Genomic DNA, 23,603 nt, shown 5'->3' on the forward strand with positions numbered 1-23,603 from the left:
AGTTACAATCTAACTAGAACTTATAATCTAAATATAACTATATAATAATGGACTTTTTAATCATATATTAATTAACACTAATAAAAGCCCGGGTATATGGTCTTGAGATACTACACCTGATGTAATACACCGGGTAAATATTAACCGTTGTGTAATATACATAAGTGTGTGTATGATAATGTGCATATGAACGGTTAATAATCATCCAATGTATTTGACTGGATATAACATCAAACAAACCCGCGATATATTGAGCGCAACATGAAAACAAGAGTGCACGGAAAGGCATCCCCTACTTTAACCTGCTTCAGTAACCATGAAAAGACCCGACACACTCACTCAATCACAAACCACATTCAAAAATTAATTTAATGTCAAATTACGAAAAAATAACTCTACAATAAGACTTGATTATAAAAATCCTCCTATGTTTGTGTAGTTAAAAATACCCCTCGACTGACCGTTTAAATTTACAAAAATATATTTTGTCCGTTTGACCCTTCTTTTATTTGAAAAATAATAAGTGATAATTATGAGAAACCCCCTCAAATAATGTCTAATTACAAAACCCCCATGAGGAATGTTCCTCAGAATAAAGAAGTAAAAACGAATGGCTTCTTTGATCGCATTATGATTGCAAATTTTTTTCTCTACTTTTAACACAAAATAAAATGTATAAATATATGTTTGCAGTCTTATCACCTCATTTAACTGCACACATTGCAGTTTTTGTTATATGTTTTTTTTCTAAGATTCCAGTTATATAATTTTACTATTATTTTTTAAATATATATGTATATAAACAATAAACCACACTTATTTTAAAACAAATGAAGTCTCTTCGAGTGCTTATGCTATTTGAATAATCCTCAACACCGTGAATTTCAGAGTTTTCCAAACATTAGTGAAAGATTTTTTCGAAAATCATGATATCATCGAATAGTTCCATCTCTAATTGCTCATCTTTTACAAAAAAAAAAAAAAAAAAAAAGTAAAATAAAATAAACAAGAAAATAAAATATATTCTGTGATCGTATCAAATTAAATAATGTTGTACACTATCAAATCAATGTATACACGTGTAGAAAAAACCCAACAAAAAAATGGCAAACACAAAGAAAAAAAGGAAGATTGCAAAGAGAACAAAAATCCCAAAAAAACACTGAAGAAAAAGAAAAAGAATAGAAATTTATTTTTTGAAGCAGATCCTAAGTTCAAAAATAACTGTAAGGATGAAGACAATGATAAGGAAAACAGCAAAACCCGCATTCCAACCCGACCCGGCTTTCCCTAAATGGATCCCATAAAACACATTTATCGCAGCCAAAAATATCAATAGCCTTCCCACTCCAAAATGGTACCAATTCCAATATTTTCTTAATTTAGCTTCTTTGTCTGGTCGAGCCAATACTGCCATTACCTGTAAATTCAAGGTTATTTTTGCAATTTTTGTACTCCACTATTCATATGCCAAACAAAATTTCCCAACTTTTTACTTCTTATACACTCTCACAAATTACGACCGGCCACCCCCGAGGTAAGCTCAAATTACGAAAAAAATCCATCATGTTTGGGTAATTACAGCCACCACTCTAAACTATATATTGTCTCACACGACTACTTTTACGGTGTCAAATTTACCTACTGAATGAGGTTTTTTCGTAAGACAATACATAGTTGAGGGAGGTGGTTGTAATTATCCAAATATAACGGATTTTTTTTTTTCGTAATTTGAACTTATCCTAAGGGTGGCTGGCAGTAATTTGCCCTAAAAATTAAAAGTTTATCAAAGTCGAGTTAGAATACGAATTTGAAGTGTCTTCTATAAGTAGTTTATTCGTCATATCAGTAATGCTAAAAAAATTAATCTAGTAAAATAGGACTATAAATGCTAAATTACATGTTTATTGAAATAAAACAAGTTAAAAGGACTAAATTTTTAACTTGACTTATAATTTGAGGTTACATTTCTGTTAAAATAATGTGATACTGTATAATCTTATCCTGTTTAATCCAATCTCATAAACTAAACGATGTTAATCCTATCTCACGAACTAAATCATATGCTCAAGTATAGTCCCAAAAAAACACATTAATTATAATTAATAAATAAAACTAACCTGGAGACAGCCGAGTACGAGAACGGTGATACCGAGGCCTTTGTGCTTGCCCACGGAGGCCCCTGTGAGCCGCTTTTCGAGGACCAAACCGCAAATAATACCAATGAGACCCAAAAGGAACCCTAGAGTTTGAATCGATGCATGACAATAGAACCAAAGTGGGTCCCACTTCCTCATGTATCGGGCCACCATTGCCCCGATTGACAATAAGATGGCCCAGCCAAACATGTTCAAAATTCCGTGGGCCTTCCGAAGACTTGTCACGGGCTTATGCTTATTATTTTCAAATACACCTGTTTACGTACAACAATAAAAATATATTAGTTACTACGTTTCTTTTCTTCTTAACATTATACATTGCAATATATAATCTTATGAGAACGCAATTGTATTGTTGGACGATGGGAGGTCCGATAAATAATCTCTTAGCCAAGATTAGTGTTATTTTTTCTACAATTGTGGGCCAGATTGACGTGTTATAATTAGATTAATCAAACATCCGGTAAAGTTCAACTATTTAATTAATCATAGTTAATCTTACTAACCAAACAAGTGATCAACATAAGTTACTATATATGTGATCTAGTGGCATAACTTCAAACCTCCGTATTGAACATGTGAAAGTCTGGAAGCGCTTGAATAGGAGGGAGTTAGATGATACACCTGATTATTTACAACTGGTGAATTTCAACCGTATGTCTGATTAATAACCACCTACTAAACACACATACGCATGGGTGTGTGTGATTATTTTTAGATCTACAGTTGAAATTCACTCACCCAACGTAAATAACTAAGTGTAACATCTAATTAGGAATTACCCTTGAATGCATGTGATTAAAATAAATGCACGGCTATATATGGAAGTATTTCGAATTAACTTCGTATGAATCATTTTTATGGATCAAAGATGACGAACTTGAACCAAAAAAAATGATGCAATGAGTAAATTACTAAATTCAATGATCAATTTTCATTTGGAAACAAAATCAAAATTAAAGTGACATGCTAATATTATTAGCATAACAAAAGCAAAATATTGAATCGAAGAGAAAAGTAACAAATAAATCATTGTCATGGTTGGTAATAACAAAATAGCAGCAAACAATTTTAGGGGAATATTTGTAAGTTTATCTAATTTGAATTGGTTGGTAGGGAAATGGTCTTCCCCAACTTGAAATCGTTGACTAGTTACTATTAGTTGACTATACAAATAAATATAGTTGGCCACGTGCTATTTTATATGATTATACCATGTGACTCATTACCCGAACAGCCTGGTAATAATAATTTAGTAATTAAATATTATTTGTATTACATTACTTTGATGATTATTGAAATGTTTATATATATTTTAAAAAATACTGAATATTCCTAATAAAAAGTTAAAAATAATAAAAATGCCACGAACTAAATAAATAATCACACCTTAATTGACTAGTCCCACCCAACTAGCCACAGCTCATGAATATTGATATTTCAAATTCATACATATTAAAAAAAGACTTGTAACTAGCAAAAAATATATTTAATCTACATATAATAATATTAATTTTTGAATAAAGATAAAATCTATTATAAAGCAACTAGTACATATTATAACACTAATATTCTAATTAATTATTGAAACTTGTCTTCGAAGTCAAATTTGTTGCTTCATACTAAAATATTTGTTAGCCGGCTTTGACAAAAAAGCTATAGTGGACTTGGTGCATTGCACCCATTCTTGGGAAATACATATTCTAGAGTATGTATACTCTTTCTAAGAATATATTTAATTTTTTTAATTAGTTATTTATTACATTTTTTAATATCTAAAATAAACTTTGAATAATAAATAACACACAGCATTAGTCCATTACCACAAATTGATAAAAAAAAAATTACTATTACCGCATCGTCTATGAAATGCTACACCTAGTGAAAAGATTGGTGATTCTGCACAGTCGATTTATACAAATAATTACTCACTAAGCACACATACAGAATCAACTAGAGTATTTCACCGGATATAGCATCTATAAAATTATTACGACAGTCGTGCGAAGATATGCTAGACCGTGTCTAAATTAAATGGACATAAAAAATGAACAAAAACAATTTTAAGATAGAATTTACAAAAAGCCCTCTTGTATGTATATATTAACAAAATTCCCCTCTTGTTTGCAATGTTTGCAAAATTACGTGTATGTACCCCTTCATAAAATATTTTCACATAATAAATAAATAAATCTTGTGTTCGACACGCCTCCTACGTTTATTCTAATTGTAAAAAAATAGAAATTTATGTATTACATTTATTAACAAAAAACCTTTATAATGCAATTATTTTAACAAACTATTCATAAAAAACTAAAAACAAACCATTTAAGTGACAGTTTAGTAAACAATACATTAAAAATATATTTTTTCTAATATTAATAACATACGGATTTTTTAGCTATCGAAGTAACAAATGCTTTCCTTTTCAAATATCGGAGTCGTTTTTTAGGGCAAATTACGGTCAATTTTTTTAGGGAAGCTCAAATTACGAAAAATCCTTTCTTGTTTGAATAATTACAACCACCCCACAACAATATATTGTTTACGAAAAAAGCTTCGTTCAGTAGGTAAATTTGAGACCGTAAGGATGATCGTGTAAGACGATACATAATTGAGGATGTGATTGTAATTATTCAAACATGAGGGGTTTTTTTGTAATTTGAATTCACCAGACGTACTTTGCCTCCGAGAAAAGAATACTAAACTAAACTTGGTAAAAAATCGTTGAAAATGCAAATTTCAATCACTCGAATAAAAAAAAATAAAAAAAATAAAAAGGCGTTTTGGCACTGACCTGTGGCGTAATTGATGGTCGTCGAGATCCTGTTATCGTGCTCGGAGAGTTGAAGGTTGGTGCCGGACGGCAGCCGCCCCGCCGGTCCGACGGCGTAAAGCAGGCGCGGTGTCGGAGTAGTATCGCTGATCACCTGAAAAGCCATGTAGATTCGATTCGATTGGGTAACCACCGACGACAAATTCCCAAGCCGCAATTCTACTTTTTCAGACGGTTCGATTACGACTTGGTTCGGCGATTGCCCTCCTAAATGGTACTTTTTTATGTTTGATGTTCCGTCGCCGGCCACCCATCCGACCACGGCTCTGGATCCGACCATGTTCCCGTCCGGCGAAAACCCTATCGCCACGTACGCGTTCGTGTTCGGCGCCGAGAGCACGAAATTCCACAGATTCGACTCAGCTTGCGCGTACTGCGCGCGTGCAAGGAGAATCAAAATTAATTAGTAATTAAAAATTGTCAGTGTGTGTGTGTGTATTTGTGTGTGTTTAAGTGTGTGTGTGTGAGAGAGAAAGGGGGAAAATGGGGAAGAGAGAGAAAGTTACTCTGAGGATGAAGCCTTGAGGAGCCCAAACCGAGACACAGTGGAGAGCAGATGTGTTGAAGGGGAGGGGGGTTTGGAGTGTGAGAGGATCGGAGCTGCATGAATCTGATGCTGGTGATTGTGAATCGACATTTGAGATGAAGAAGAAGAAACTTATTATCAGAGCAAGAAACAATGGCTTCTTCATTATCATCTCTCTCTCTCTCACTCTAGAATTTCTCTCTCCTGTTTTTTTTGTTTTAAATCTCTATTGATGGATGTGCAGACATCATTAGCTTTATTATTACTTAAAGGAAAGCAAGTTGAACGAGCTCCTTTTGGCTTTTCTTTGATTATTATGTGACGGTAAAATTACAATAAAACCCCTGTGGTAAAATTTAATTACGAAAATTCCCTTATGTTTGTGTAATTACAAGAAATTTTATGAGGTATGTTGGCGTCTTGCATGCATTAATCTTGACGGAATCTTTTTTGAGTTGTGAAATATTCCTCTAATACTAATATTACCCTCAGAGATCATTGTAAACAGGAGAAAATTGTAAATTGTAATATATTTAAAAACACCAGAAAATAAAAAATTACGAAATTTAATAATATAGTGGTTTTTATTTTATAAATATTATGTATTAGTCATTTTATAATTTTTATAATTTATTAAAATTAAACATTATATGATAAATAATTAAACATATATTGTAACATTAAAAGTATATTTTTATTTCAAGCTCAAGTCAAAGGGGATCTTTTTGTAATTACACAAACAATGAGCATATTTTCGTAATTAGATATTACTTCCGGGTGTTTTGGTAAATTACCCTTATGTTATTGTGAATGACTTGCTCCCTGCTCCAACTTACCACCTCCAGAACCAGTTGAGCTACACGCATGCGGGCATTGTGAATGACTAATAACATGGAAGGTGGGAATAAACAATGACATGTTCAATTGATGTATCATTGCTGACAACTAGTGTCATTATGGTCTTCATATAATATGTGTTTGACAAAATTAACTATATATACATGAACTACTTTAGTTGTCAATATAAATTATGATTGGTATAAATACTTTATGGTTATTTCTTTTTTAACCTATGTTGTGCATCAATATTTGTGTCTTTTATTTTGCATTCTTCATTTCACCTATATATATAATTGTATATTGTTTTGTTCCACAATAATTAACAAAGAGCCAATAGAAGTTAATAAACCATCATACAACACGTTATCAGCACAAGGTGTTTGTCGTGGTTGTGGAAATGGATCGTTTGTGGAAGGAGGATACTTCAAGAACTTGTGATTATGATTTGTAAGAGAGAAACAGTTGTCTCAGAGAATGTCGTTTATTCAATCATCTATACAAATTGAGATTTCTTATTTCTTTTTTTTAAAATGTTATTGATATAAAATGAAAATAAATGTGTTAAAAATATTCACACGACATTTGACACATAGATTAATCAAATTTTATTGAAAAAATATTATTAATATATTTTACACGAATACTATCTTTACATGAATCTTTTATGATATTTTAATATTTAATTGATTTCATTTTGTTCGCATATTTAATATTACATCTCATTAATAATTAACAATGCTAATTAAATCATTGTTAATATTGGATTTTATAGATGTTACACCCAGTGATATATATTGACTGATTTGAACTACTGATTTACACATAATACTACACACATATTTATCTAGTTAGTGAGTAGTTATTTATATAAATTTATGGTGAAAAACATATGTATATATTTCATTAAGTATAGATAGCATCTCATATATACACAGTTAATAATGCTCATGTCTCACAAAGTCAAAATTAATTAACAAAATCTTATTCCGTACTTTTCATATCCAAATGGAACTGTGCCTCTAAAACTTAATTAATAAAATATTGTATGGTTAATTTAAGTGTTCTTTGCAAAGATAAGACAATTCTCAAGTTTTTGAACATACATAATATTTGTTATAGTGCTCTTAGGAGTAGGGAAAAACAATTCTTTTATGGGCGAATGGCAAAATAACAGTCTTTCAAATAAACTCATCCATATGGTTTTAGTCAAAAATATCTTCCATAATATAACTTTTGTCAATTCCATCCATTATGCTCTAATTTCCTTAATATTATACATTGACCCCGGATTTAAACAAATATATCACATTAATCTCCATTTTAATAATTTTTTGAAAAAATATTTTTTTTTTCAGAAAATAATTTTTTATCTGAATTTTTTTTTCGGCCAGTTGACTTTTTTTCTTTTTTTGAAAACATTTTTTTTCTGAAATTTTTTTCCGGCTGATCAACCACCATTGACTGCCGGTCTCCGGCGTTGATTTTTTTTCGATTTTTTCTTCAGAAATCTTGAAATTTCTTAGAAAAAATTATTTTAATTAATATTACTGTCTCATACAGTAATATTACTATCTGGGAAATTAATATTATGAATATTATTTTTCCGAATACTAATATTACTGTCCAAACAGTAATATTATTACATAAGACAGTAATATTACGGTCGGAGACAGTAATGTTACAGTCGAAGACAGTAAAAATGCCGGCTAAAACGATAAAACTAATTAATACAGTAATATTACTGTCTCACACAGTTAAATTACTGTTGGAGACAGTAATGTAGCAGTCAAGACATTAATTTTAATTAAAATGATTTTTTTAAGAAAAAAAAATTAAAAAAAAAAAAAAAAGTCAATTAACAGTTAGATTACTTTCTCTAACAATTAAATAATTGATAGAGACAGTAATTTAGCAGTCAAGACAGTAATATTAATTAAAATATATTTTTAAAGAAAAAAAGTCAATTAACAGTTAAATAACTGTGGAGACAGTAATTTAGAAGCCAAGACAATAATATTAATCAAAAAAAGTTTAAGGAAAAAAAAAAGTCAATTAACAGTTAAATTATTTGTCTCCAACAGTTAAATAACTGCTGGAGACAGTAATTTAGCATCCAAGACAATAATATTAATTAAAATATTTTTTTAAGAAAAAACAAAATTATAAAAAGAAAATAATAATAATAAAAAGTCAACGCCGGAGACCGGCGGTCTCCGGTGGTGGCGGGTCAAAATTGAAATTAGGGTTAAAATTGGTTAATTAGTGAAATTGGGCTAAATTTGGTGTAAATCATGAAATTGGAGTTGAATTGGATTTCAATGAATTGAGGGTAATTTTGGTATATATACAATGATTTTCCTTATTTGCAAATAAGTTTGAATAAGTTGGATTTATTTAAAAGACAAAAAAGTTGGATGTCCCACTTTTAATTAAGTACCCTTCTCTTGTGTCTATTTCCCATTTACCATCCTTTTATATATCAGATAAGATTATCTCTAGAAAATAATCATAATCAAATTTTAGCCATGGATTATATAGAAGGAAAGTATAAAGAAGCAAATTTTGTTTATCATTGAAAATAGTAACAAGTATTAAAAGTTTACCATACATAAAAAGAAAACTATTACGTATTCGAAGAGAATTTTTCGACTCGAATACAATCATTATATTGACTTCTAATACTCAATCCGATTAAAGTGAGCTAAAGCCATCCAAAATGAAATTTTAGCAATGGATTTTAAAAGCAAAATTAAGTAAACACGATTTGTTTGTTTGATAGCTATAAATTAGGATGAAAACTCGAAATTGAAATTCACTGCAGTTATCGAGCAAACATTTCAATGGCTTCTTATAATATTGTTCGTTTTATTTTCTTCGTTGTAACCCTTGTTGCCCTCTTCGTTCCTCATGAATGTAAGTTCCAGTTTGAATATTTTTTTCCTATTTACATATTATTTTTATTTAAAATCTATTTAGTTTACATATTTTGAACTGATAGTAGGGATAATAATGTGGATTCAGATCTATAAATATTAAGTCCTCTTTTACTCATGAATTATAATCAACTCTAGCTATCAATTTTGCAATTCTTAAAAGGGGAAATTACAGTTGTTGTCCCTCAGGTTTATCCTGATTTTACATTTGGTCTCACATATTTACAAAAATACATTTGGTCCCTCTTGTTTCATCAATTTGGCATTTTTTGTCATTTCCGTCAATTAAAAGAGTGATGGACACATGCTTGATTCCAATTGTACTAACAAAAAAAATGAAAATGACCAAAAGTGTTAAATTATTGAAACATGAGGAACTAAATCTGTTTTTTGTAAATATGAAGGACCAAATGCGAAATGAAGATAAACGTGAGGGGCGAAAAGTAGAAAATTTTCTCATTTTTAAAACATTGCAGTACTAAAAAAAAACCAAAACGCAACGAGAATTCGGTATTTGTCGTATATTCCCTAAGAAAGACAGTAAAATATATAATTAGTTGAACATGGTTTATTTGATGATTCAGGCAAAGATCCTATCTTACACGTGTATCGATAATTATCCGTTTTGCACACACTCAAGTCAATGAGTCGTCGCTATTTGTCCATAACTATATGTAAAATGTACGGTATATATAAATCTATTTCGATATATTTCATTATGTGTAGCACACGCGTGATTGATCGACCTATTTTTGTTTTTGTTTTTTTTTTGGTTTTCTTTTTCTTTTTGGATTTGGATTCAGGTGTTTATAATAGCAGAGAAATGTTGGCAAAAGGTGCTGATGGAAAAGAAACACACTATGGTTGTTACTTATCTGAGTCTGAAGAAAAATGTGGAGGAACTAATACTTATTGTTATTGTTGTGTATTTGATGACTACTGTGATTATTTATTGCCACACTGTATCGACTCGTGCTTTGGAAAACATTCCCGAAAAATTGTGTCTTGATTTCGTTTTATTGTTGAGGGTAATGAAATAAATAATTGTTTTGAATTTGCATTATTGGGATTGTGACGTATGATGAAGCGCGACTTTTTTTTTTTTTTCCAATTTATTTATGCAAAAGTCTCGCTCTCGTAACTTTTAAGAAATAGTATTGAACTCATAACGGGACTTTACAACACAAGCACCTTGCACCCACACACCGAAAGAAATTTGAACTTCCGGAGAATCTCTATGAAATAAAATCATCTAGTACTGAAAAAAAAAAAAAAAAAAAAAAAAAGAAGAAAGGCGATCAAGAGCATCTTGTTCGTTAAGATAACGCCCAAGGAAGAACCCAGAAACTTTTCATGGAAATAATTAACTTTACGTGTACAGGGGTTTCGTGGGCAACGCCCCGAAATTTTTTAGGGTTAGTTTGGAAAAATATATTAGTTTTCTAGTTAAACTACCATGAATCAAATATAATATGGTCATATTATCTTATTTGGAATCACTTAAACTTAGAAATTATATTTCATGGGAATATTTTATTTTTTAGCGGGAGCAAATTCAGCAAAATACATAAATAAAAGGGCAAATTACGGCCAACCCCCTGAGGTATGGCTAAATTACGAAAAAACCCTGCTTGTTTGTAATTACAGCCACCCCTCCTTTTAAATATTTTTACATAAAATTTATGTAATTCGGTTATTTACCTAACCAAATCGTATATTCAGTTCGGTAAACGGTATGTAATGTTTGCTTACCAAAAATTCGGTTCGATTTTACCGATTCAACATCCCTAATTTACCTCTAGAAGGGTATTTTCGTAAGATAATACATAATTGAGGGGGTTGGTTGTACGTAATTACCCAAACGGGACGAGGGTTTTCGTAATTTGATCATATATAACTCAGACCTGGCAGTAATTTGCCCTAAATAAAATGAAAAAACCTATTAAAAATTACCCATCTTCTTTTTGTTGATCATTTGAACAAAGTATGAATAGTCCACATAAATAGTAAATAGCAATTTATGATTTATCCAGACCAAAAGGTGAAGAGCTAACTCAGGTTTCTATTTCAACAACAATACTTCATTTTTCAGGGCTAAACGAATTTTTTAGATGTGTCGTATATCCAAATCAGCACACCATTTCGAACACCATTGCCCCGATCGGCAATAAAATGGCCCAACCCAGCATGTTCAAAAGTCCGTGGCTCCTATCAAAACTCGTCCCGAGCTTATGCTTATTAATTTGAAATAAACCTGTTATGTACAACAATAAAGATATGAGTAACTACGTTTCTTTTTTTCTTAAAAATATACCTTGTGAAAATAAGATTAATTAATCTTATAAAAACTCAACTTGACCATAAAAAAAAAGTAGGGTAAATTACACCCACATCCCTAAAGGTATATTTAAATAACTTTAAGGTCCATATGGTATCGATAATTACATTCACCCCATGAAACGTAGTTAGAAACTCTAATGTGATAATACATTGGATACGTTATTCCAATAGGTCTCTAACGGACTATTAATTTTAGTTAGTGGTGGAGACAGTTATGTGGTGACATGGCTCCTCCAACATTTTTTGAATCACCCATAGCTCTTTGTTGTCTCCACCACTTCCTGAAACCACTAGTTCGTCAGAATTCTATCAGAATAACGTATCCAATGCATAATCTCATTAGAGTTTTTTAACTACGTTTCAGGGCTGAATGTAATTATCGATACCACAGGGACCTTAAAGTTATTTAAACACACCTCAGAGATGTGTGTGTAATTTACCCAAAAAAATATTATTAAATAATCTTATGAAACCGAATTAACCAAGATTATGACCATTTTTTCCACAATTGCAGGTCGGCCTGAAATGTTGTTGGATTAACCAAACTTCCAATAAGGTTCAACTATTTAATTGATCATGGTTAATATATCTAACTAATCCGGCAAGATCTGAATATATATAAATGATCATGGTGGCAGTTTAAACATAAATTGTGTTTAACCCCCACGAAAAGGTGTAGTACGTTCGCGCGGCCCCTTCTTTTTCCAAGAGTTGTGACTTTTGAATTACAACTTCTGAAAACTATAAACAGAGCCATGCTTTTCCAACAAATTACTCTATTCGTTTAAAGCATTCATAGCATATCTCTGCATAACTCTCCTTTGTGCCAAAAAGTCTAAAGCATCTTTTCATTTGTGGTACTCTTAAATTGTTGTGCCATCTTTTAGGAATTGTTAGCCATTGTATCGTAGGAGGCAATTGCCGCAGCACACATATTCCTTGACTTTTTCTACGTTTGTAAAATATTGAATAGTCCTAAAAATAATTTAAACCGTGATGACAAGTTTTAATAAGATGAAAATGTGGACATCACGAACCAAAAAAATAATCAAACCTTGATTAGCAAATATAATTTTGATATTTCATACAAATTTATTAACAAAATTTGTTATTAGCAAAAATAAATTTAATCTACATATAATATTAAGGTGGAAAAGCTTATAATTTATAATCTATAAAGCAACTAGCAAATATTATAACACTATTATTCTAAATAATTATTGAAACTTGTATTTGAAGTCAAATGTGTTGCCTCATATGTACTTTAAGGTTTGTGCATAGTACCTTTCTTTTCTTTTTGCAAAATTAATTATTCCCCTCAAAAATCTAGCAAAATGTTTAAATTGCCCCTAAATAAAAAAGAATAGAAAAAAGTGGAAATAAAATTTACAAATAAACCTCGTGCATGTATGTCTATATTAACAAAAATACCTCTGTTACCCGCAAGGGTGGCCTAGCGGTTGGAGCAAGGGAGCTTGGGTCAATTGACCCAAGTTCGAATTCCCTTGTCAACGGTCGCTAGGTCGAGCTTGTCACACATGGTTAGCCTAGTGTGGTTTACATCTCTCGTATGGTTTGCAAGCTATTATACGAGAGTGTAGGTTTACCCAGTGCACCTATATGGTTGGTTGCGGGTTCCTTCATTATTGTCACACATGGTTAGCCTAGTGTGGTTTACATCTCTCGTATGGTTTGCAAGCTATTATACGAGAGTGTAGGTTTACCCAGTGCACCTATATGGTTGGCTGCGGGTTCCTGCATTACCAAAAGAAAAAAAAAATACCTCTGTTTGTTCAAATCAAATGTATCCCTTTATAAGATATTAAAAAATAAATACAATTCTTAAAAAATAAAAACAAACCATTTAGGTGATAGTGTACTAAATAATACGTTATAAATATATTTTTGCTAATATTAATATCACACGCAGTTTTTTTATCTATTCGGAGTTTTTATTTTTATGATTTAATTGGGATTATTATACTAAGGCCTCGTTTGGTTAGGAAAATTTGTCATGATATTTAGTATCTTCAATAACTTGTCTAGTCGTTTTTTTTTTTTTTTTGGGAAAGGGATATTGAGGCTAAATAACAACATAAGAATCAACCAAAGATTTCTTCTATTTTGCTATGGATGATTGTTTATATTACATTTTATCATGATTTATTTTGTCTTATCTTATCTTTTAAACAGCTTATAAGCTTTTAAACATCTTATAAAATATTTTTAAGAGCTTCTACTTCGATAATCTAAGGCAATGCCTAAACTTACTAAAAGAATCATAGAAAATGAAAATTTCAACCGCACGGATAAACAAAACAAAAAGGCGTTTTCGCACTGACCTGTTGCGTAATTGATGGTCGTCGAGACCTTGTCTTCGTGCTTGGAGAGTTGGAGATTAGGGCCGGACGGCAGCCGCCCCGCCGGTCCGACGGCGTAAAGCAGGTGCGGGGTGGGAGTAGTATCGGTGATCACCTGAAAAGCCATGTAGATTCGATTCGATTGGATAACCATCGACGACAAATTCCCAAGCCGTAAACCTAGATCATAAATTGATTCGATTACGACTTGGTTCGGCGATTGCCCTCGTAAATAGTACTTTCTCATGTATGTTGTTCCGTCGTCGGCCACCCATCCAACTACGGCTCTGGATCGGAACATGTTCCCATCCGGCGAAAACCCTATTGCGATGTAACCATTTGTGTTCGGTGCCGAGAGCACGAAATTCCACACGTTCGGCTCACCTTGCCCGTACTGCATGCAAAGGGAGAAACAGTTATTAATTAAATTGTTAGAGAGAGAGAGAGAGAGAGAGAGAGAGAGAGAGAGAGAGAGAGAGAGAGAGAGAGAGAGAGAGAGAGAGAGAGAGAGAGAGAGAGAGAGAGAGAGAGAGAGAGAGAGAGAGAGAGAGAGAGAGAGAGAGAATTACCCTGAGGATGAAGCTTTGAGAATCCCAGATAGAGACACAATGGAGAGAAGATGTGTTGAAGGGGAGGGGGCTTTGGAGTGTGAGAGGACCGGAGCTGCATGTATCTGATGCTGGTGATTGTGAATCGACATTTGAGATGATGAAGAAACTGATCATCAGAGCAAGGAACAATGGCTTCTTCTTCATCATCATCTCACTCTCTCTCTCTCTTTCTGAAACTTCTCTCTCCTTTTTTTTATATATCTCTCTCTGTATGTATGTATGTGTATATATATTTATTCGTGCAGACGAAAGTAGATTGAATGAGTTCATTTTGGCTTTTTCTTGATTATATATGTTGGATCGTTCATGGCAAGTTGGCAACTTATTCATAAATTTTGTTTATTTTATTTTTCGAGACTTTTTTAACTAGTATTGAACTCATAATGGGACTTCACAACACAAGCACCCACACACCCAAAGAAATTTGAACTTCTGAAGAATCTTCATGGAATAAAAATCAACTAGTACTATAAAAAAAGAGGCGATCAAGAGCATCTTGTTCGTTAAAGTAATGTCCAGGGAAGATAAATCCAGGAACTTTAATGGAAATAATTAACTTTACCTAGGAACTTTTCATGGAAATAATTAATTTTACATGTACAGGGGTTTCGAGGGCAACGCCCCGGAATTTTTAGTGCGAAAAAATATTAGTTTTCTAGTTAAACTATCATAAATCAAAATATAATATGGTCATATTATCTTATTTGGAATCACTTAAACTTCGAATATTTTATTTTTTAGGGGGAGTAAATTCACTAGAATACATAAATAAAATGAGAAAAAACCTATTAAAAATAACCATTTTTACCTTTTTTTTTCGGTTGAGCATTTGAACAAAGTATGAACAGTCCACATAAATAGTAAATAGCAATTTATAATTTATCCAGACCAAAAGGTGAACTCAGGTTTCTATTTCAACAACAATACTTCATTTTTCAGAAGCAATTCTTAACCTCTGCTAATAACTGTAAGCTTGTTAATTTTTCCTGTGAAAGTTGTCTAAATATATATATATATCTAGAACAGAAGTAATTAGTAATCAAGGTAATAAATTAACTTTACATAATACTAAACTTGGTAGAGAGCTATTATTATATTTGAGGTCAAAGTTTTTGGCTGCTGCTGCTGCTAACATTAGTACAGTACACTCCATTACTTGCTGAAGATCTATCACTGCTCACCCTTTTATAGAACAGTACGTAAGCAGCTGCCGATTTCACTTCTTCTTCGTTGATCGCTGTTATGTGGCTATCGTCAAAGTTATACCACCTGTTCTCGTCCGTAAGCTGCATTCCAAACATTCACATTACAAACAAAAACAATTAAAAATATTAATTATTATTATTTGGCGGGTAATTACGAACCTTAATATGCGCTGTATAATGGCCACTTCCCATGCCACCGTAGTGATTTGTCAAGGCATAGAGTTCGTAGATTTGGCGACAAGTGTTGTTCTTGTTAGCCACATAATTTGTCAGATCGAAATCGTGGAGGGGAAAATTCACATACGTGTCTAGTTTATGCTTCATCGACCTACTGTAAGAGAATCTCTTCAAGTGAATAACAAGAACTTCCGGAAGCCTCCAAAGATCGAGCTTCTTGCTCGCCTGCCGCCTCTCCTCGCATTGTGGACAGTACCTTTGTTACCAACATGTAAACAAAATTAATTACTGTAAATTTTGTGGAAAAAGAAAAAGAAGAAAAAAAAAAAAAAAAAAAAAAAAAAAAAAAAGGAGCTTACCACATGTCCTCGGGGACTAAGGGCTCTTCACGGAGAAAACCTTCCAAGCAAGTGTACAATGAGAGAGGTTCGTTACGAGCTTTCTTGCTCACATGCCCATATTTACAAACTTCCGGTAGGTTTTCTATGTGGCTGGTATCGTAACTCGACAGAAGCTTTTGAGACCAGTCAACAAATACAAGAATCGACATAGACGAAGAGGACAATTTAACCACCTTATCATCACCAACGGTTAAATCAATGCAGGCGTTATTTTCATCTACCAACTGTAACGGAAGTTTGGGCAAGGAAACCGGTTTAGACTGATCCGATGATGCACCCAATGACGCATTACCAGGTGTCATAGAGGCCGAGTTTTTTGTTCTTAACATAGGTGAGAGCATCTTATGAACTATCCCCTGTATATCACTTCTGGTAATAGTGTCGTCACATGAGATAGGCGAAACAAGAGGTGTTCCGTAAGGCTTCCACCCGAGAGTGCTCTGAGCATTTCCAGTGCCCCTAAGAGTTTACAGAAAGAGAGGAGCATGATATACATCAACAATGAAATAAAAAAAGTAAATACATATTGAGTTAAATAATATACTAAATTAGACATACTGTTCTTCACGTCGGTGAATCAACTGAAGGAACTTTGTGTTTTTGAGAACTTTTGGGATTTTGTAGGCAGTGAGGTGATCGTCGTCTTTTATGGAAGATAGTGAGACCAACGGATCCTCCAAGAACCGGTAAATCAAGTGGCCTCTTATCTATAAACAGCGCAGAAATAAATACTAAGTTATAAACAAAGTTTTATGAGAACACAAATAAAAAAAGGAAAAAAAACAAAAAAAATCAGCCAACCTCTGCAAGAAGAAGCTTCTCATTGAGTTGCAAAGAACAAGCATTACTGACTGCTTGGATCAGATCCCTGCAACGACCCTGCTTTGGCACAGTTACTGTGTGGGGTGCTGGCAGAGCGCTTCCATCGCAAGTAAAAACAGTTACAGTCATATTGCGAGTGGTAGCAGGCTGAAGCGGCAAGGACAAGTACATGAACGGATCAAATGTTACTGAAACTTTATCACATGCTGGACAGACAAGAGTTGACTTGTATTGACCCTGCAAAAAGACAAGAGTAACCAGAATTTTAGCGCAATGACATTTAGATTTCAGCAAAATGTTGTAGGATGACAAGACTGGAAGCAAACCAATAGAATACTTGATCAAACTATTACAAGTCAAAAGAGCAGCTTGTTCGACGAGTGCCAATTTTAGATAAAAATATTTTTATTTTAAGATTAAAATCGTTGAATCTCAAGGACTTCGGAATGTGAAATAGTTAACAAATTCAAGTACCAAAGCAAAAAAGGGGAATAACATTTTGCTACCGTAGTTTTACATTGTGTTGTTTATGACCTGATTTTACAAAAAAAAATTACAGGATGCACACTTGAGGAGCCAATCCTGAAAAAGATTACTTCATACAGAAAAAAGATTAAAATCCATCGGCAGGTCCTAAATCTGAACTGAACTTTGAAAGACACAGAAATTCATAAAAAAGTTCGGGTGAAATTAAATTTGTTTCGCTTTTTTAGCTACTAATGTGAGTATGAACTATCATTTCAATCTCTTTTGATCTGTAATAATATTGTCAAATCAAGTGGTTTCAATTGATCCCAATTTATTCAAGTGAGTCCCCACTCCTTGAGCAATGCAACAATATACACTACGGATTAATTGACAAACTAAGCAAAACAATACAGCAACTGATTCAAATAAATCACGGTTGGTATACTTACTTGGCATACATCCACAATTATTGAATCATTACGAGCAATATGATTCGCCCAATACTCATCCGCAACTTCTTCATCAGGTCGACCATCTGCATCTTTGGATTTTATGTATGGCTTGTGTTTGACACGATTCAAATCTTCATGCAGTCCATCTAACAGAAATGCAAGGAGTTCCTATACAGAAAGATATAATATGCTTGTTGATTTTCTTCAACTAATATTAAACATGAATTCGTGAAAGCTTTAGGTGAAGCGACATACCTGTGAGTCATGTTGACTGCATCCACTAAACTGTGGCGCAAAGCGAGCAAGCTTTGCCTTAAAGGGCCTGGGGGCAACTGGCGCTCTCCCGGGTGCCCACAATTTTCTAAGTAAATCACCAAATGCTAAAGCAAGCTCACCCTGCATTACATATATAAACTTCAGAGAAATGACTACCTCACTAATCAATCATATTACAGCTCAAATGCTGGCAATATAAATCTATCCATATACAAGCATTAGGAGGTGCACAATGCAAATATAGTTATCCAAGTTCAATACCCATGCCTTGAAATCAAGTCTCTAATCTGAGAAAGATCTTTTATAGATGAGCCAGGTGTAATTTCAGGGAATGCAAACGGGACTAAAGTGAGAAGAAACCATCTGTATATTTGTAAATCTACTCATACAAACCCAAAGATTTCTCCTGGGACTTTTTACATAGGAAAAAATGAGAAAAAGATTTAGCTTGCGAGAACATCATCAGTGTTTGGAACTTACAACCATGCCTAGCGGATTCTGTCGGTTTATTTCTTGATGGTAATCTTCACGAAAATACCGAGCAAACTCTGGTGTATGAACTAGGCATTGTATTGCGCTGTTCATAAAACAAGTGTTTCCAAGATTTAGTAGTCCAATGAGACCACAAGAAGATCCCCTTGTACTGACACCACTAGATCCATATGCTCTCTCTGTATTTAGGTTCTGAAGCTGGGATTCCAAATTCCCATTTCTTGACGAATACTTGCTTGCAGATAAACCTCCAGAAGTTGGGAAACCAGACTGTGAAGGTGCAACAGATAGACTTCCATTATGCAGAGATCCATTCTCCAGATTGGAACGACCACCTTCACCTTTATTGCTAATAACCTCTACTAAGATCTGTGTCAGACATGGCAAATGAAATTTGGAAAATCAGAACATACGTCCGGAATCATGTCATGTATATAAATATCTTGACAAAATTACCAATCAGCGAATAGCCAATAATGGGCAAGTGTGATATATTAAAATGCATAATGATATTCAAGCAAAGAAACCTAAGAGAAAAAGAATCTGTCAAACCACGCAACAGATAAGACAATGGAAGTAGATTTAAAAAGGAAGGAGTGAATATCGAGAAATAAGGAAAGGTAAAGATTAGGGAATTACCCATGCGGTAAAAACTACTTAAAAGAGTGACTGCAGATTACAAATTGAGGTGCACAACTAAAATGTTACCACAAACAAAAGTTGGCAGAAGGTATACAATCAACTAATAAAACTAAATTCACATAGCCAAGGTCAATCTGATAACAGGCGCTACATGGGACAGGGACAGTTTCAAAACCAGATGGATTCATCACAAGCATTTAAGTCAAAAACTGATTATACTTATCAAAAAGCACGTCAAAGTAAACCTCATTATATGAAAAGATATGATTCTTATTAAAGATTTTAAAGTGGCAAAATGTAATGTCACCCACATCCTGATCCATTTGAATGTTTGCATCATCAAGCGTCTTTTCCATGTCACTCATCAATGCATGCTTTTGATGACTGAAGTAATCCCATATGGATACCTGCGAGAATACACAGCTTAATTATATACGTCAAAGTAACAAATGCAGATTAACTAGAACATACATGCAATGTAATTTTGTCCAAGGAGAACCATTTACTTGCTTCGGTGTAAGATCAAAAATTTCACAAGCTCTTCGGTGAAGTTCGCCAATTGTCTCCTGACAGATGAATTCAATTTATTAGATATCATAACTAGATGTGTAAGGGCGAAAACAATGTTCCTTTCCATTGAAGTAGAATGAAAACAAATATGACACCTTTTTGCTTATTCTTATGGCTGAACGGTCACCTTTGGGCATCAAATGCAACTGAAGCTGTAAAGGATAAACTTCTACAGACAATTCTGTTTGTGAAAGGCCTGTGTTGATTACTTTTCGAGCCAACAGAGGACCACCTCCATACCTAAATTGAGCAACTGATATTAATACTTCTTTTAATTCATTTGATGATAGTCTTGGCTGCCTTTGTCAGGAGAACATACTGTTCATCTAGATAATGTTTAATTTATATTCTTATGTTAAACAAATGCAGCAGATTATACTGGTCCATATCCATCCATATGCCAGAGAACATAGTTATTTCCTCTTCTAGCTGAACAATATGGTAATTTATTTCTCGAGAGCATTATGATTTAATCACAGTTGTAACTGCTCTATTTTTAGATTCAGCAGAAAAATTGGTGGATTAGAACTATCCAGTCAAAAGAATAAACTAAACAGGCAAAACCATTGAAAGCATATACATCTTCAACAACACTTTTAGAATGCACAATTTGAGATTGCTGGCATGATCCAAGCTTACGTCAGAAAATACAAATTTCCAACATAATCAGTGATTCGGTGTTTTACTTAGGCTTCTTTGTATACCAAAAAAAAAGTTTGATTTCGGAATGAATAACTATATGAGCATGTCTAATCAATACAAAATAAGCATGAAATATAAAGACACTACACTTCAGGGTCCAAGACTGATGATCGTAGGCTTATATAATCAGCCTGTATCAACTTTTGTGATTGCACTCTTCTACCTGACTAAATTTACGATAACAGATTAGCAATCTGGTTTTGTCCTAGATAAACATTTTTTTTTAAATCTAAATACATCTATTTTGATTCTTAAATCTTGAAAATTAGTTTTTATACTATTTAGCAAAATCATCAGAAAATGTATCGTGCGTCGAAAATAAAATAACACGGTGTGACTAAAGAAAAACTGCTTCTCACTCACCATGAATATAATTGATTCCAGACTTCTTCTGGAAGCAATATATAATCAGTGCCTTCAACTAAAGTATCAAGAAGTTCAATACCCGTAGCAGAATCCTCAGGTACCGCTTCATCTATTAAGTCAGAATTGTCAATGCAGGACGGCCTCTTCAATGCAGTCGAGCTGACTGAAGTATGATGCTCAGAAGACGATCCATCATTCACATTACCGGTTTGATTTTGATTGACATACTCAAGCCAATCTTGCCACCATCTGCCAGTGACCATGAGGAAAAGCATAGGAAAAGAAACTTAGTTACAGTACAAGACAAAATGCAAAAATCGGTGGATCTAATAAAAGAAGAAATACTGACACAAATATTTGCAATTTGATTGTAAGGATGTTGCAGATTCGCGATAAAGACAAAAGAGAAACATTCAAGCATTAAGGAAGCGAAACAGTCCTAGTTTTTGGTTTTTCCTCCCTTGAAATTTTGACATCGGATCAAAACTAGCTCGAGCAAAGAGGGCATCTTGATATCCCTCTCAGGCGCTCACCATGGATTATGATAATGTATATAGTGTTGTTCATCCTTTTAGCAACCCCTAAAATGCAGTAGGATACCAAAGATCCATTGAGCCCATTCTATCATATAATTTGCTGAAGATATTTAATTTTAACGACGCCACTAATAATACATAAAAAGGGAAAAAAAATCATTTTTGCTTCTGTTTGAACTTGCGTGTCATATTGATGTTTCTTGCTAACACTGAGAAGGCAAAATTTGCAGACAACTTTCATTTGTTTAGGTCATATCAAACTATTGTGATCAAATTAATGCATGTCTTCCAGATAGTGATTGTGATTTAGACTCTGTTAATATTAGCAATACGATCCTCTTCTTTTTTGTGTCATGGTCACTTATTATTACTCAAAAACAATCATGCAAACATATTGGCTTCACTGGTCAACTGGAGAATTATAGTATCGGGTCGAACCATCAAAAGATTAGCCCTTGACGATGAGAACATATTAACTGACAATGGATATTGACTCTATAACAAGTAGGGTTGCACTCATAAACTAATGGGACATCTATTGCAAAAGTCCCATGCCTATGTGTGATAAACTAAACACCAAGATATTTGTTCTACACTTTGAAATGTATAAGAATTTAAGAGAAGACACTTCCTCTGATTCTCGTTTTTGGAATATGTATTTGCACATGGATTCGGAGTTCTAGATGCATTCTTTTGTAACCACTTTCACACTACAGAAAACAATGTACATATATAATACATATATTTCACAATATACCAGGGACCTCATTGAACTAAACTCTGGCTTTTAGCTAGAGAGCAAAGGAAAAATTCAGCAGACAAGAGTATATCACTCAGCATTCAGCTCCCCCATAATCAACCACATTTCTCCTTGAATGTAACATAACAAAAAAAGCCAATAAATTTTTTTTTTTTCTAAAGGGTTATCTTTCCCAAGCATCCTGAGAGCTTTCCTCCCTTAAACCCTAACCCTCTATAATCCAGCGCTCACCATGGTCAAAAACTTTCACATGCACTCAACCAAAACCACCCAATTAAAAGCAAAAACAACCCCCAAATAAACAAACACATAGCGTCAGTTTTCAAAATAGATCTGCTGTAATTAAGATAACCCGCCGCCCAAAAAAATAAAAAAATTACCTCTGTGTGATTAAATAGAAAGTATCGCCGACTGTGGTATGGGCTTCGGCGGCTACAGCAATTTCTCTAATGGCTTGCTTCTCCTGCTCCGGCGTCAGCTGCCGTGCCGCCTCCGCCATTTTTTTTCTCCCACCGGCTTAAAACAATAGGGAAAAAAAAATGCCCAAAAACACGAATTTTTTTAGGGCGGAGAACTCGAATGAATTCGTACAGAGAATTCGGTGAGGAAAATAGATAGATATCTTTCTTCTAGCAGTGATTCTTCCCTTTAGGGCGTCATAATAACAGAGAGTTAACCGCAAGTTTGGTACAGAGGAGTGAGGGTTTTGGATTTGTACAGTGAGAGATAAAATAGTACTGCTACCTCACTGCACAGACACAAGACTTTTTTAAGGCGATTTTTTTTCTAAATTTTCAGGGTTTTTTTTTTCTTAATTCCATTTGAAATGTTGACAAATAAGATAAAATTTGGAAAAGGGAAAATGGGAGGAAGAGAGGTTAGATGAAATTTTCTAAATATTTCATTAATTAAAATAATATTTTTTTTTAATGGGTAGCCTCGATAAATTAGTACTTGACAAATTAATAATTTCACTTAAATAATAATTTCTTTCGATCCCGACTCGATGAAAACGTATTAAATCATCAGTTCGATAAAATTTATATTTTGATAATTTAATAGAATTTTGTTAGTACCGACTTTGTTAATTTAAAGAGATTTTATTGTAGCTAGAACTCCATTAGGGCTA

General features: G+C 33.3%; 3 protein-coding genes and 1 long non-coding RNA gene across 4 annotated transcripts; 1 reads left to right on the forward strand and 3 right to left on the reverse strand.

Annotated features, from left to right (window-relative positions):
* Positions 1–1,002: 1,002 nt before the first annotated feature.
* LOC105954470 (cytochrome b561 and DOMON domain-containing protein At3g07570) lies at positions 1,003–5,798 on the reverse strand. The gene is made up of 4 exons (XM_012978140.2): positions 5,502–5,798; positions 4,957–5,368; positions 2,121–2,413; positions 1,003–1,420 (listed from the first exon to the last, which is right to left on the reverse strand). Exons 1-4 carry the CDS (start codon positions 5,691–5,693, stop codon positions 1,190–1,192), a joined length of 1,128 nt encoding a protein of 375 aa, XP_012833594.2. The 5' UTR covers positions 5,694–5,798; the 3' UTR covers positions 1,003–1,189.
* A 3,372-nt stretch (positions 5,799–9,170) lies between these two features.
* Positions 9,171–10,357, forward strand: LOC148764941 (uncharacterized). Its single transcript, XR_016029829.1, has 2 exons — positions 9,171–9,274; positions 10,098–10,357. It is a non-coding gene; the product is annotated as an uncharacterized LOC148764941 (long non-coding RNA).
* A 3,503-nt stretch (positions 10,358–13,860) lies between these two features.
* LOC105958597 (cytochrome b561 and DOMON domain-containing protein At3g07570) lies at positions 13,861–14,787 on the reverse strand. The gene is made up of 2 exons (XM_012982596.2): positions 14,564–14,787; positions 13,861–14,388 (listed from the first exon to the last, which is right to left on the reverse strand). The coding sequence occupies exons 1-2, from the start codon at positions 14,753–14,755 to the stop codon at positions 13,861–13,863; spliced, it is 720 nt and encodes a 239-aa protein (XP_012838050.2). The 5' UTR covers positions 14,756–14,787.
* A 672-nt stretch (positions 14,788–15,459) lies between these two features.
* Positions 15,460–23,330, reverse strand: UBP5 (ubiquitin-specific protease 5). Its single transcript, XM_012982613.2, has 13 exons — positions 22,855–23,330; positions 21,176–21,427; positions 20,206–20,350; positions 20,047–20,106; positions 19,852–19,947; positions 18,887–19,267; positions 18,386–18,526; positions 18,128–18,298; positions 17,190–17,447; positions 16,947–17,095; positions 16,347–16,847; positions 15,970–16,243; positions 15,460–15,891 (listed from the first exon to the last, which is right to left on the reverse strand). Exons 1-13 carry the CDS (start codon positions 22,971–22,973, stop codon positions 15,709–15,711), a joined length of 2,730 nt encoding a protein of 909 aa, XP_012838067.2. The 5' UTR covers positions 22,974–23,330; the 3' UTR covers positions 15,460–15,708.
* Between the last annotated feature and the right edge of the window lie 273 nt (positions 23,331–23,603).

The sequence above is a fragment of the Erythranthe guttata genome, chromosome 14 (assembly GCF_056151865.1).
Source record: "Erythranthe guttata isolate IM_541 chromosome 14, IM_541, whole genome shotgun sequence".
NCBI classification, from domain to species: domain Eukaryota; kingdom Viridiplantae; phylum Streptophyta; class Magnoliopsida; order Lamiales; family Phrymaceae; genus Erythranthe; species Erythranthe guttata.